Source organism: Rhincodon typus, chromosome 6 (genome assembly GCF_021869965.1).
Source record: "Rhincodon typus isolate 14 chromosome 6, sRhiTyp1.1, whole genome shotgun sequence".
Lineage (NCBI taxonomy): Eukaryota > Metazoa > Chordata > Chondrichthyes > Orectolobiformes > Rhincodontidae > Rhincodon > Rhincodon typus.
The window spans coordinates 41,859,344-41,875,185 of NC_063337.1; the positions used below are offsets into that span (position 1 = coordinate 41,859,344).

Sequence of the window (15,842 nt, forward strand, 5' to 3'; positions counted from 1 at the left end):
ATGAGGTCAGCCAGGTGGACCTCATTTAAGAGTTCCCTAATTGGTCCAGGTTAAAAGCCTCAATCAGGGAGTCCCGGCTGATAGATATAAATTGGAGTGTCAGAGATTCTGTTCACTCTAGGAGCCGGCTCTGAGCTAGCTGGGTTAGTGTCTTGTACTGTGCACGAGTAGATAAAGGGTGATTTGGGATACTGGCTTTCGTGGAGTTATTTCACTACCCTTGGCAGAAGAGCTTGGTAATACACCTTGTCTGTGCCTCTCATGATTTCATAAACCTGTATAAGATCACCCCTCAGCTCCTAGTGCTCCGGTGGAAAAACAAAGTTAGGCCATTTAGCCCATCGATCTTGTTCTGCCATGAAGTTGGATCAAGGCTGATCATTCACCACAGCACCACTTCCCTGTTCAATCACCATATCCCTTGATGTCATTTATCTCTCTAAAAATCTATCAATTTCTGTCATGAACATGTGCAATGGTTGAGCTCTGCAGCCCTCTGGGCTAGAGATTTCCAAAGCTTCGCCACTCTGAGTGGGAAAAAAAAAGATCCTTGTGTCAGTCTTAGATGGTTTATCCCTTATGCTGAGATTGTTTTCTTGTGTTGGACTCACCAGCCAGTGAAAACATCCACCCCACGCCTGGTGAGAATTTAATTGAATTCAAGGAAGGTCCATCTCATTCTTCAAAACTCTGGAGACACTGAGCCTGTATTCCCTAATCTCCCCCATAAAGTATTCCCGCCATCACAGCAATTAATCTGGTAAACCTCTGTTGTACTCCCTCTATGGCAAGTATTTACCGTCTTAGATAAGGAGGTCAGAATTGTACAAAATATTCCAGGTGAATTCTCAACAAAGTTGTAGGCAACTATAGCAAAACATCTTTACACGTGCACCGCTTCCCTTGCAGTGAAGGCCAGTATACCATTTGTCTTCCTATTTGTGAGCTGGAGTTACTTTCAGTTAGTCATGAACAGGGGCACTCAAGTCCCTTTGGACACCTGCACTTCCCAACCTCTGTCAATTTTAAGCAATATTCTGTCTTTTTGTTTCCTTCCACCAATGTGAATAACTTCACGTATATTCACATTTTAAACCTGCAATATTCTAGCCTATTCACTTAGCATGTTCCAAGTACTCTTGAAGCCTCTATGCATCCTTCTCCCAATTTATATTCCCAACCAGTTAAGTGTCATCAACAAATTTGGAAATAATACAATTGATCTCCATATCTAAATTATTTGTATAGATTTTGAACATCTGTAGCACCTAACCTAGGTGCATTACCCTAATAGTAATAGCTTACCTGAGAATAATCCCTTAATCCTCTAATTTGTTTTGTCTATTAACCAATTTGCAATCTACTCTAGTGTATTTGTCCCAATCCCACAGGCTTCTTTAAAAATAACTATGTATGTGAGACCTTATCAAAATCCAAAGATGTCACATATACTAGTTCCCCTTAATGCTGCAGGTAACATCCTCCAAAAACTCCCTTTCTGAAACATGATTTCATTTTCATAAATCCATGCCCAATTTTGCTATTCTTTTCTAAATGTCCAGTTATAATAAATTATAACATTTCCTTGTTTCTGACATCAACCTAGCAGGTCTGCAATTCTCCATTCTCCTCCTTGTTATGTTTGCATCTTACCGTTCTGCATGAACCCTTCCAGTATCTATAGAATTAGGAATGCATCTAGTTTCTCTCCAGTCACCACCACCATCATTATGACATGAAGCTCAGCTTGTTGAAGGCATTTATCAACCTTTAATAGTAACTTTTGAATTACTGTTTTTTCTAATATTAATTTAATTTCTCAATTGTAGGAGTCTTTTGGTTGTTAGATTATCTGGGAAATCTTGTATATCCTCAGTGGACACAAATGCCAAATTATTGTTTAGCTTCTCTGCTATTCCCATATCCTGCCTTATAAATTCTCTTATCCTGACCTGTAATGATGCTACACATGAGGAAACGAATGTTTGCAGCGTCTAGGAGCTTTGTCGAACGTAATCGTAATGACGTTTCCCTGGTTTCTTGCAGAAATTGTTGTATGTGATTGAACGTAACCAAACTGGACATTGAAGGAGTGAAATCACTTTCTGTTCAGGAATCTGCCGGGTGCTCCGAGAGTGATATGTAGGCAGTCAGTCTCTTGGACCTGAGGGAATCCAGCCACTGGGGCAATTCCAACGCCTCAGGCAGCTTGGTTCTCATGGTCCTTGGTGAACTTTGTAAATTAGTGTCATCCTGAAAAGAGTTCGCTCGGAAGCCCAAAGACACTGACACACCTCTGGATTCTTCCTCCCCTTCTCTTCCCCCGAGTCCTTCCATTCTTCTACTATCATCTCTTGTCATGTGTTCACTATAGCCTCTGACCGTCTGCCCGCTGATGGTAAACAGTTGGTGCTCAGCAAAGGACTTTTGAGGACAGGGCATAAAAGGGGAGGAGGAGGGCGACGGTGACAATGATGATAGCACCTGAACAAACCAGGCAGGTTGCCCTCAACAGAGCTAGGACTGAGTCCTGTGTGGAGCATTTCACTCATGTTTTTGGCATGGCTTTAATATAATTTATCAGAGGAGTGGGAACCAGGAGACTACATTACAGAGTAATACTAAAGCATACAAAAGACAAAGAGAGACAGACAGCATCAGATGGAGAGTAGTGAGTTAATAAGCAGATCTGCAGAAAGAAAGAAAGAAAGAAAGAACTGGAGTCTACATCAGGGTTGCACTGTTGTAACTCTACTTAGACCACAGGAGGACACAGGTATGCATGTAAATTTTGTATCTATTCAAACCAGCCTGAGATTGGCTGAACAAAATTCTGACTGATACTCTGTACAACACCTGTTGGAGACTCTCTTATTGTGCAGAGACTGAAAAAGTTGAGATGCCCTCCTTGGAGCAAAGACGGTTAACAACAAACATTGTAATAATTTCCAAAAGAGAATTTAACTTCTATTTTAAAAGGAAAACTTTGCAGATCCACGGAGAAAGAGTTGGAAATTAGACATAATTGTGTACCTCCATGTTTACGAGCTGATCCTCAAAGAATGCAGTATGATTTAATCATAATTAGGTATTTCAATTGAGCAATAAGGAGAAACTACATGCAATGACAGGTCAATTTGTCACCAGCAAGCACAGATGTATGATAATTGACAAAAATACGAAAGGGAAGGTGAGATTTTTTTTCACAGTGAATAATGATCTGGGATGTTTTGTGGGTAAAGTTTGGGAGACTGGGGCCAGGTCATTCAAAGAGTTTGCATAGGAAGAATTGCCTTCTTTTGCATTCTTTGATTAAATAGAGTTTTGTAAATAAACAGAAAGAAAACAAAGTCAAGATGAAGGGTATTGTTTAGATTAAGGCGGGGTGGATAGTTGGATGTCAATCAGTACTGTATCCATCTTTGTATTCAATAGAGATAGAAATTTTAGAGTTGTGAATGGAGAGCATACCACCAGTATTGCAGATTTTTTTGTTTATATTTGTACCTTGAATATTAGTGTTGTTTGCATGAGGCTGGGGAAATCATAATGGGGAACCAGGAAATGGCAGATGAGGAAATAGCTTGCATCAGTCTTCACAATAAATAGCACACTAATAGCATTCTAAAATGACTAAATATAAGGGGCAAATGGAGGAGGGGAATTAAATACTATAATAACTATCAATAGAGAAACTATGGAAACTAAACAAGCTAAAGACCGATATGCCACTGGATGGGATGCATCCTAGGAAATAAAAGGAAGTAATTACGGAGATAGTGGATGCACTAATAATAATCTTCTGGGACTCCTTAGATTCTGGAGAAACCCCAGAGGATCGGAAGACTGCCAATATAACCTCTTTATTTAAAAAGAGGCATCCATAGACCAATTAGCTTAATGTCTATTATTGGGAAAATGTTAGTCTATTATAAACAATATAATAGCAGAGCATTTAGAAATATATATAATCAAGCAGCATCAGTATGGTTTAATGAAGGGGAAATTGTGCCTGACATAGTTACTGGAATTCTTTTTGAGGTGTTAATAAACAGAATTGATAAAAGGAAAGCAGTGGATGTGATTTATTTGGGTTTTCAGAAGAAGGTTGATGAGGTGCCACACTTTACAGTACTCCATAAGAGTCCTTGGTTTTTGAGGTAGTATATTAGCATGGATAGAGGATTAGCTAATTAATAGACGACAGAGTTGGGATATTGGAAGTATTTTCAGGTTGGCAACCTGAAACTAGTTTGTACCAGAAGAATGGCCTTCTTTTACATTCTTTGATTGTATGAAATAGATTTTTGTGAATAAATAGAAAGAAAACAAAGTCAAGATAAAGAGGATAGTGTTGGGACTGCAGTTATATACACATTATATATTAGTGACTTGGATGAGAAACTGAAAGTACTATAGTCAAGTTTTCAGATGACACAAAAAGAGGTGAGAAGGCAACTGGTGAGGATGATACAAAGAGTCTGTAGAGGGATATAAGACAGATCAAATATAATGTGAGGTGATGCATTTTGGCTTGAAGATTAGAGGAGCTGAACGCGAACTAAATGGAGAAAGACTGCAGAAAGCTACAGCATGGAGAAATTTGGTATGAATCACTCAAACCTAGTATCCAATTTCAGTGGGTAATAGGGAAGGCAAATGGAATGTTGGCCTTTATTTCAAAAGGAATGGAGTATAAAAGGGGAGAGGCTTTGTTAAAGCTATGCAAAGCATTAGTCAAACCACAGCTAGAATACTGTAAACAGTTTGGGTCCCTTATCTAAGGAAAAATATATTGGCCTTGGAGGCAGTCCAGGAAAGGTTCCAAAGGCTGATACCAGAGATGGAGGGACTGTTTTATGAGGAGAGATTGAGTAGGTTGAGCCTGTACATACTGGATTATAGAAGAATAAGAGGTGATTTTATTGATACATACAAGATTCCTAGGGGACTTGATGTGGTGGATGTGAAAAAATTGATTTCCCCTTCTGGGAGACTGTAGGACCAGCATGCATAATCCCAGAACACGGGTTTACCATTTTAAGTCAGAAGTGAGGAGGCATCTCTTTTCTCAGAGGGAAGTGAATCTGTGGAATCCTTTACCGCAGAGGGCTGTTGAGACTGGGTCATTAAATGTATTCGAGGCTCAGAGAGTTAGATTTTTAATCTGTAAGGGAATTGAGGATTAAGTTGAAAAGGGAGGAAAGTGGAGTTGAAGATTATCAGATCAGCATGATCCATTGAATGGCAGAGCAAACTTGATGGGCCGAATGGCCGACTTCTGCTCATATGTCTTATGGTATATCCAGCATTTGTTCAGATCCCTAATTCCATATGACATACTGGTGATGACTCGCGTATTAAATTTTAAAAAAAAATTGAACCTATTTTTCTAATCAACCTGTTCAGAGATATTATTGCACGCCTTTGGAGCAGGTGTGACTTGAACCTGGGTGTCTCGGTCCAGGGGTTGGGACACTAGCACTGTGTCACAAGAGGGCTCATGAGTCACACCTTAATTTATAAAAAGTAATTGACCTATGTTTCTAATCAACTTGTTCAGAGATGTTATTACATTATCTCTGGAGCAGGTGGGACTTGAACCTGGGTTTCTTGGTTCAGGGGTAGGGATTCTACCACTGTGCCACAAGAGGGTCCTAAAACTTCAGTCAGGAATTAGCAAGTTTGGTCAGTACAGGGATTGAACCCATGACCTTGGCATTATGAGCACCACACTCCAACCATCTGAGCTAACCAACCAGTAGGCATGGACCACATCTTAAATAACTGCAGTCCATCTGGAACAACTGAGATGATTGGGCCAAAATACATCGACTGAGGAACTCCTGCACTGCTGTCCTGTTTGACTTCCACAGTTCCAGCTTTCATCCTTTTTTATCCCGTTTTGAGCTCTAACAGACTCCAACCAGTGGAGAGGATGTATCCCATGCATTCAATGAGGATCTGTTCTTATTAAAAGCCCACATTGTATGATCTTTCCAGCATGGATCAGTGTTTAATGATTTGTGAACATCAAAACTAAAATAACAAGGGGTTCGGGATAGCCTGGCTAGATGGATAGAAAACTGGCTTGGTCATAGAAGACAGAGGGTAGCAGTGGAGGAATGTTTTTCAGAATGGAGACTGGTAACTAGTGGTGTTCCACAGGGGGCAGTCTTAGGTGCTTTGTTGTTTGTAGTATATATAAATGATCTGGAAGAAAATGTGGGTGGTCTGATAAGCAAGTTTGCTGATGACATGAAGATTTGTGGAGTTTGCTGATAGTGCCAACGATTGTGAAAGTATACAACAGGCTATAGATAGATTGGCAACATGGGCACAGAAATGGCAGATAGAGTTTAATCCAGACAAGTGCGAGGTGATGCATTTTAGAGGATCAAATTTCGGTGTGAATTATATTGTAAATGGCAGAATCCTTAGGAACACTAACATTCAGACGGATCTGGGCGTGCAGGTCCACAGTTCCCTGAAAGTGGCAACACAGGTAGCCAAGGTGATTAAGAAGGCATATGGCATGCTTGCCTTCATCGCCCGGGGCATGGAGTACAAGAGTTGGCAAAACATGTTGCAGCAATATAAAACCCTTGTTAGGCTGCATTTGGAGTATTGTGAGCAGTTTTGGTCACCACACTACCAGAAGGACGTGGAAGCTTTGGAGAGAGTACAGAGAAGGTTCACCAGGATGTTGCCTGGTCTCCAGGGCATTGACTATGAGGAAAGGTTAAAAAGACTGGGATTTTTTTCACTGGAAAGACGGCAGTTGAGAGGAGACCTGATAGAGGTCTACAAAATTATGAGAGCCATAGATAAGGTGGGTAGTCAGAGGCTTTTTCCCAGGGTTGAAGTTTCAATTACAAGGGGGCACAGGTTCAAGGTCAGAGGAGGAAAGTTTAAGGGAGATGTGTGAGGGAAGTTTTTCACATAGAGAGTGGTGACAGCCTGGAATGCACTACCAGAAGAGATGGTTGAAGCAGGCACATTGAAGACATTTAAGAGGCACCTGGATGGGTACATGAATAGGGAGGGAATAGAGGGATATGGATCGAAAAATAGCAGGTTGGCTTTAGATTAATTAGGGCACAGGCTTGGAGGGCTGAAGGGCTTGTTCCTGTGCTGTACTTGTTCATTTGTTCATTTTCATTTGTTCTTTGATGGATATCCATTGTAATGTGACTTGAAAGCAAATTTAGTAAAATTGTAATATAGTAACAATAGCATCAATACAAAGTCTTCATGATTGTTTTTCCTGATATTTTAATTATTAACATTTTAGAAATTTTGTTTATATTCTATCTGAACATTTGGAATGTCTTATATACTGTGTGTTTTAATGAATACACTTTTAATTTTGGTAAATAAGGAACTTGCGTCTAAACTTAAGGATCAATTGGAGGAAGCTCGGAAGTTGAATAATCAAGGACAAAATCATCCAACAAGTTTGACAGCACCAAAGAGGATAGACAATGTGGTAAGACAGCACTGATGGTGAATTTTTAAAAATCCAACATCCTCAGTGTATCTATCATGAAGAAACTGACGAACAGTTGTAATATCTTGTTATCATAAATTAATCCTTTGAAATGTTATGTGAGTAAAATCAGTACTCGACGTCTGTGAGGCTCGACGTCAGAAGTTTCTGTTCCCCTGAAAACTATCTGAAGTGCTTTGAATTTTACTGAACTTTTGTTTATAGTTTAGTTAAACGATTTACATCAGCACATCAGAGCAAGAGTAGGGCAATAAACCCTACTACAGATTGTTTAAAAAAAGTGACTCATCAGAGCTTTCTATATAAGAAGAGCTTGTTCAAAGCACATTATCAGAATAAATTGCACAGTCAGTTAGGGAGACTTCGTCAGAGTGCAACTGAGATGGAGTGTGTAACTAGAATACTTGGGAACACCCCCTGTTGCAAGTTCCCTTCCAAGCCATTCACCATCCTGATTTAGGAATATATCTGTGTTCCTTCGCTGTCATTGGATCAAAATCCTGGAATTTCCTCCCTAATGGATCATCTACAGCATTTTGACTGCAACAGTTCAAGAAGGCAACTTGGCACCACCTTTTCAATGACAACTAGGGACAGGCATAAATGCTGGCCAGCCAGTTAATGCCCACGTCACATGAGTGAATAAAATAAAAAAAAAAATTGGGTAAGAATAGAAATTGGAGTTAGAGGAAGAAAGATGTTTTGATTAAAGTTTACTCCAAGAAATAAGGTCTGCAGAGTGAGAAGTGAGTAGGAGACAAATAAAGCATGGGTTGAGAGGCCTACTTGTGCTGAGACTGATAATGGCATAACATAGTGAATGCAGAGAAAGTAGCTGATTGGTGAGTATGTTTCGTTAATGTTTACTTTGTTTTTAAGTTGCACCACTTTTTTTATCTCTTTCTGAGAAATGTCTTGTAGAGTTTTCACAGTAACCCCGTACTTATTCCAGGTGTTACAAATAGTTTTAAGAGTTATGAGATGGCAGGTCAGAGGGGCCAAGTGGAATGTACATCCTGTGTTATGTGTGAAGTCACGGACATGCCCTGTGTCCCAGACAAAGATATCTGTAGGAGGTGTCAGCAGCTGCACAAGCTTCAGTTACACATTTCAGAACTTGAGCATCTGTGATGTAGAGGACTGTGTGGATAGCATGTAGAAGGAGGTGGTCACTCCACAGATTTAGAGGCATACAGAGGGAATGGTTGATTACCAGATGTTTAGGAAGAACAGATAAGAAGGAAAAGGAGATGGAGTTGCATTCATAATAAGGGATGGGATCAGTACGTTATTAATAGGATATTTCAAATCAGAAAAACAATGTCTGAAGTCTGTTTAGGTGGGACTAGGAAATGGCAGAGGACAGCAGGATTAGTTGGAGGTGTATATAGGTCTCTAAGGTTTTGGAGTAGATCTGTAGCTCGGATTGTGGTTGTTGAGGTTGGTTGGCTCGCTGAGCTGGTTTGTTGTTTTGCACCGGACCCCAGAGTTTAAAAACTAGGCGGGGAAACATACCGATGTTTATGGGTCACCAAATAGTGGTGGTAGTGTGGGGTCATACCATTAGTCAAGAGATGACAGAAGTACTTAGCATGGGCAACTCAGTTATCATGCGTGAGTTCAGTCTACATATAGACTAGATAAATCAATCGAGCACTGAACCTATAGAGGATGAGGTTCTGGAATTTTAATGAGGTTTTCCAGAGCAATTTGTTCAAGAGTCAACTAGAGAAAGTGCATCAAATCTATGTGACAGCTCATCCAATTTTGGCACAGGCATCCAGATTATAATACAAGTGTCTATGCAGGGTAAATAGGATTGGGTATGCTGTTGTTGTTTGTGGTATCTAAGTTGATGCTCGTGTCCGTGCAGTTTCATTTTTCTAGCAGCTTTGATGCATCTGAGTCGCTTGCTAGGCCAGTTCAGAGCGTGTTTAAGAGTCAGTCACTTTGCTGTGGGTCTGGAATCATGCGTAGGCCAGACCAGGTATGGAGTTTGATTTTTCCTAAAAGGCGTTAATGAATCAGATGTTGTTATTACAGCAACTAGCAATGGTTTCATGGTCACCATTACTGAGGCTAACTCTTTAATTCTGGTTTTATAAATTGTATTTAAGCTCCTCTAGCTGCCATGAGGGAATTGAACCCATGACCCTTAGAGCATTAACCTGTGTCTCTAGATTACTCTTCCAGTGACATTACCAATTTATTACTGCTGCGCCCTTAGCAGTTTTTGTAATAAATATAAATATTGAACTAAGAAACTGTCTTTATTTAACTAATCTAGGCTGCAGATGAAAATCAGGAAGTGATTCTTGTTCGATCTGATGAATCAGGGAGAGTGTGGCCAGTTGGTGCTTCTGCAGAATCTGTGAGGCAAAAGAGAGGAAAGAAGAAAAGGCAAATGGTAATTTTTTTTTACAACAATGAATTTGATCAATAGTCATGATCTAAGTTAAAACAGGTAACTACTTCCAAGAACTTGATTTGTTTCTAGCAGAAATGTCAAAATTATACTTAATCAATTTCAGAACAACTTTGTGTTCCTTTTTTTAAAAAATGGATCAAATCCAGCCACTGTTCAGTGAAGATTTCGAAAGATTAAGGTGAAGCACATTTGTATGCTGCAAATTTTTGATACTTGCTTGATGGAGTAGTATTAAAATGCATTTAGTCACATTCATTCAGTTTCCTTGAATTTCTTGAACTTGGAGAGGGAAGGTTGAGCTTTGGTGCCATATATAATAAAATAATTCCACTGTTATAAATATTTATAATCTATCAGTCTATAAATGCTTTGTATGCTGCAAAATACTGTGATATGATGCTTAGAATTCACTTGCTGGTGACAGCAAACCTTTTTCATGAATTCGACATCTCTTTAGAATAAATGGCAAGTGGAGTTTTGTCAACTGCAACTTTATCTTGTTTTCTAGCATAGGGTTATAGATGCCAAATGGAATGATCACTGTGAAATACCCTTTAGATTTGAACAAAAAGTTTATAACGTACTCTTTAATCCATTGTGTTATTGCAGACAAGTAATGAAAAATGTATAGTTATTTGGAAAACAGAGCACAGCTAGTTGCAGCATAATGTTTTTTTTCTGCACATTACACAAAGCAGGTGAAAGGTACAAAGCTGAGCAATGGCAGCATCACCATTTGCTGGTGGTATATTTACATTTACATGAGAAATCATAACTACTTGCATTTGTATAGTGTGTTGAGTGTAACGAAATGTCCCAGGATGCTTCACAGGAACGTTGTAAAACAAAGTATGGTCCTGAGTCACAGAAGGAGCGGTGAGAGTAGTAGCTATTAAGCGATATCTTGAAAGTGAGGTAGAGAAGCAGAGAGGTGTCATGGTGGCATTTCAGAGCTTTGGGCTAGACAGCTTGAGTTTGCTGCCAACAAAGGTGAAATAGTTATAATTAGGAATGTACATTTAAAGCAGTTGTTCAGTGAAAAGCTATAGTGATCTGGCAGCTAAAACATAAAAACGTATGAATTAAATAATGAAACAGCCAATATTAAAGCATATTACAGCAAAATTCCTATAAAGCTAGATGCAAAATTGAACAGCAACGACTGCTTTGCAATTGATGCTACTCGTTATGCAAAAATACCCAAGGTCTAACAAAGTACAATATTTTTTCGCAAAGAGTTTAAAATAAGGAAGCAAAAAACCCATAAATGCTAGATATCCTGAAACAAAGATTAAAATTCCAAGTCAATATGGTGAAGAGTAGAGTTAGGTTATAATTTTGGTTTGTATGTCTTTAAATAAACTAAGGTATAAAAGAGAAACAGTATTTTAATAAAAATTTTAGTAAGACTGCAAAAATTGAAGGGGATAAAGCAGAAGGAGAGAGAACTAACAGATACATGAATTACAGAGTAAATTAATGTTAAATTATTTGCATACAGCAAAATTGAAACCAGTACGTGAAAGAGCACCATGGAGGAATCTTAGAATGTGGAAATTGTGATTGAGGAGGAATCTTCAGGCTGGTGTTCACGAGAAGACCAGGTCTGCATTCAGAGCCCTGACCATTTGACTTCAATCATAAAATATATATTAATGCTTTCTCTCACTCTGAGTAGAAAAATTGAGGCTCTTTGTGCATAAGTGCTATAGCATGTATATCTTGAAATCATATGGAAGTTAGTGCATTCAGTGAAAGAATATTACCATTATAGAGTCATAGATATTCTCAGCACAGGAAAGGGGCACTTAGCCCATTGTAATTAGGAATGTTAGTGGTTCTTGATGTTATAATTAGCCTGGTTTTAAAAGTACAATTATCGAATAAGATTTATGTTTTTTGTTTGTTGTTGACCCTTGATTTATTCCACACATGAAACTTGCAGGATTATAATGCTAAAATATACATAAGGTCATAAAATATTTTCTAAGGTCAATGGGGTTTTAGAAATTTTACTTTATAATTATGTTATGTACCACAAAAACATAATTGTCGTTGTTTCAGATTGAAACTCACCATGAAGGAGAAAGGATTAGGTACTTCCAGGATGATGACAATTTAAGTCTACAAGACTTGGTCAGACAAGAAAAGATGACTTCTGCAGAGGATCACAATGAAAAATTCTCACGACTGGCTTCTAAAGTAAGGATCTTTTATGGTCATCAAATTTTCCAAGAATATATGTTAGTTTAAGTTCCATTTGAAGTTTTGCCTTCCTACATTTCTCAGCTTCTTATTCTGCTTACTGATGTTATTTACATGCTAAGAGCGGTAACCTTAATTGTGTGGTAAAAGTGTAACTTTACAAGTGGTTGGATTGCTGTTGCTACTGAATTGCATGCTTGAGCTTGTCATCTCAATAAGCCATTTAGAGATTCACTACAATGATGTTAACTTGTTATGGTAGACCTTGCCCAAATTTGAAGAAAACTCTTTAAATCTTTTAGACTCCGAAGTTGCTCATTAATTTAGTCATGGTTGTGATCTGGATGAGCAATCCATATGTGTGAACATATGTTCATATAAATAGGAGCAGGAGTAGGCCACCTGGCTCATCAGTCTGCTGCACCATTTGATAAGATCATGGATAATTTGATCACTCCATGTATCCACCAATCTCTGATAACCTTTCACACTCCTGCTTATGAAGAATTATTCTATCTCTGTCTCAAAAATATTCAATTACCTTGCTTCTGCTGCCTTTTGAGAAAGAGTTCTAAAGGTGCATGGCCCTCCCAAGAGAAAACACTTCTCCTGATCTCTGCCTTAAAAGGGTAATCCCCTATTTTGAAGTTCAAGGACCACCATTCATTGTGTTACAAAAACAGAAGTTGCTGAAAAAGCTCAGCAGGTCTGACAGCATCTGTGAAGAGAAATCAGAGTTAACGTTTCGGGTCTGGTGACCCTTCCTCAGAACTTCATTTTGTTAACTCTCTTTTAAAATATCCATGGAATCTCTTAATTGCTCTTATTTCTAGTCAAAGTTCTCTCACACTCACATTAACCTTTTGTTTATTCATTTTTTAAAATATATTCTATCCAGTCTCCTGACTGTATACCCATCTTTATGCAATTGTATGCTTTCTCTTTAAGTTTTATATTATCTTTAATTTTCTTTTGTTAACCATAGATGGTGGGCCGTTCCCATAGAATTTTTCTGTCTCGTTGAAATTTTGTAGTTGCAAATATCTGAAATATTCCTGTAAATGTCTGCCATTGCATCTCTGTTCACCTATGCTTAACTTAATTTGCCAATTACTTCAGCTGTCTCTGCTTTTATGCTTTTTTTAATTTCCTTTATTTAAGTTTAAAATGCTTATGGTCCCTCCCTCAAAAGAATGTGAAATTCGATTATGTTATGATCACTGATACCTTGGTGGGGTGCCCTCACTAATCAGGTCATTAATTCTATCTCTTTGCACAATACCAGTCAGAGTATAGCCTGTTTCTGGTTGATCCTGAAAACTTTCTTACCTAGAGTACTTTTGTCCATCTAATGTTTCCAGTTTATGTGTAGTTTAAAATTTTTGAAGATTATCCAAAGCAAACACTTCTGAGTTTCCATGTCAGTCATAATGTTGTGGACAGGAATGTTCAGAGGAAAGACATTCTGCTACAGCACTGTCACAAGCAGTCGCCTCAAATAGTTTTTTTTGTGCGATGTGGACCTCGCTGGCTGGCCAACATTTATTGCCCATCCCCAGTTGCCCTTGAGAAGGTGCTGGTGAGCTGCCTTCCTGAACTGCCGCAGTCCACTTGCTGTGGTTTGACCCACAATGCCATTAGGGAGGGAATACCAGAATTTTGACCTGGTGACACTGAAGGAATGGTGATGTATTTCCAAATCAGGAGAGTGAGTGGCTTGGAGAGGAATTTGAAGGTGGTAGTGTACCCATATATCTGTTGCCCTTGTTCTTCTTAGATGGAAGTGGTCGTGGGTTTAGTAGGTGCTGTCCAAGGATCTTTGGTGAATTTCTGCACTGCATCTTGTAGATAATGCACACTGCTGCTACTGAGCGTTGGTGATGGAGGAAATGGATGCAGTGTCAATCAAGCGTGCTGCTTTGCCCTGGATGGTGTTGAGCTTCCTGAATGTTATTGGGGCTGCACTCATCCAGGCAAGTGGGGAGTATTCCAGCACACTCCTGATTTGTGCCTTGTAGTTGCTGGACAGGCGTTGAGGAATCAGGAGGTGAATTACTCACCACAGTATTCCTAGCCTCTGACCTGCTTTTGTAGCCACTGCATTTATGTGGTGAATCCAGCATGCCTTGAACTCTGGAAGCAACTAATATGTCTTTTTGTCAGTGGTGCAAATTGTGGCAGCATTTTGTAATGAGGAGATACTGTTCAACAATGACTTTTATTTACAAATCTGGGTAGGACTCAACCACCTAAACCCATTTCACTTAGTACCCTAAAAGTTACTGGAGGAAATTTGATCCCTTTCATCTGAGTTGATGTCTCTCTCCTGAACGTTGATTTATACATGTAACAAAATTTTAACTACATTTATAACAGACTTCCAGTCATTAGATACTCAAGGAATCAGTAACTGAATGAATGTTATGGCAACAACCTGTTTAATGTATGACCTATAAGTTAACAGAACTATTTTACAAAAGACACTTCAAAATGGAGAGGCGATGGCCTAGTGGTATTATTGCTGGACTGTTAATCCAGAGACCCAGATAATGTTCTGGGACCTGGGTTTCAACCCCACCACACTGATCATGGAATTTGAATTCAATAAACATCTGGAATTAAGAATCTAATGATGACTGTGAATCCATTGTCGATTGTTGGAAAAACCCATCTGGTTCACTAATTTCCTTTAGGAAAGGAAACTGCAATCCTTACCTGGTCTGGCCTACACGTGACTCCGACCCACAGCAATGCGGTTGACTCTTAACTGCTGTCTGGGCAATTAGGGATTGACAGTAAATGCTGCCTAGACAATGACACCCTCATTGTGTGAATAAATAAATAAAAAATTTAGAACCAACCATGAATGCATCAATTGTTAAAAGATCCATACCAGATTTTGGCTGATGCAGAACTTTTAAAGATTGGGTGAATGTGAACTTTTGTGTCTACCTGCAGCACTTTTCTGCAAATTTAAGCAATGTGTCTTCTGTCGCTGCTTCTGAAATCTAATCTATGAGTTATTTATTTTTCTCACCTCACTTTACTCTGCCCACTGTGATTTCTTTTCTTTCCTCTGTTCCTCTGAGCAAGTAAGTGGTTTTGTAAGTAACTGGTGTATTCAAACACAGTCTCGACTTATAGTTGACATATGTTTGCACTTGGGAGCTTTCTCAATGTGAAAAGGGTTATTAGCAAGAAAAGAGAGAGATAGAAAGTTATTAATATGAAAAACATTGAACTTGTGTGAAGAGACGACTTATAACCTTGAAGTGCATGTCGCTTTTCATTCTTTCATCACTACTGAATCAACGTGTAATTATGTTTAAGTAAAGTTGTGTGCACTGCTTATGCCTTCTTTGTAGGGAGGGAAGAAAAACACAGTAAAACGGGGCCATATATGCAAATAAAACAAAGTTAAAGAACCAAAATGAAGAGTAAATTAGGCCTCTATTTCAATTTTGGTAATGAATCCTGTTAAATAAATTGTATATATTCTGCATGTTTTCCATGGTCTTCACACAATCATGCTGCACATTTTGAGTCCTATGATATGGCAAAGTTTGTAATAACTAGAACTTTCTATTTTGATCTGTATCGTTGATAAATGCCAAATGCTTTTCATGATTACGTCTGATGACATTTTTTATAATTGTCTTTAGCATGAGTTTTAATGGTTTATATGATGCAGAATCAGTG

General features: G+C 38.7%; 1 protein-coding gene across 4 annotated transcripts in view; it reads left to right on the top strand.

Annotated features, from left to right (window-relative positions):
* The window catches only part of cwf19l2 (CWF19 like cell cycle control factor 2), a 142,303-nt gene that overhangs the window by 93,359 nt on the left and 33,102 nt on the right, over nucleotides 1-15,842 (top strand). For all 4 annotated transcript variants that reach the window (XM_048597725.1, XM_048597726.1, XM_048597728.1 and 1 more), the window contains exons 10-12: nucleotides 7,382-7,489; nucleotides 9,798-9,917; nucleotides 12,003-12,140. In XM_048597725.1, coding sequence (XP_048453682.1) covers nucleotides 7,382-7,489; nucleotides 9,798-9,917; nucleotides 12,003-12,140 — 366 coding nt within the window. The remainder of the gene's footprint in view (nucleotides 1-7,381; nucleotides 7,490-9,797; nucleotides 9,918-12,002; nucleotides 12,141-15,842) is intronic.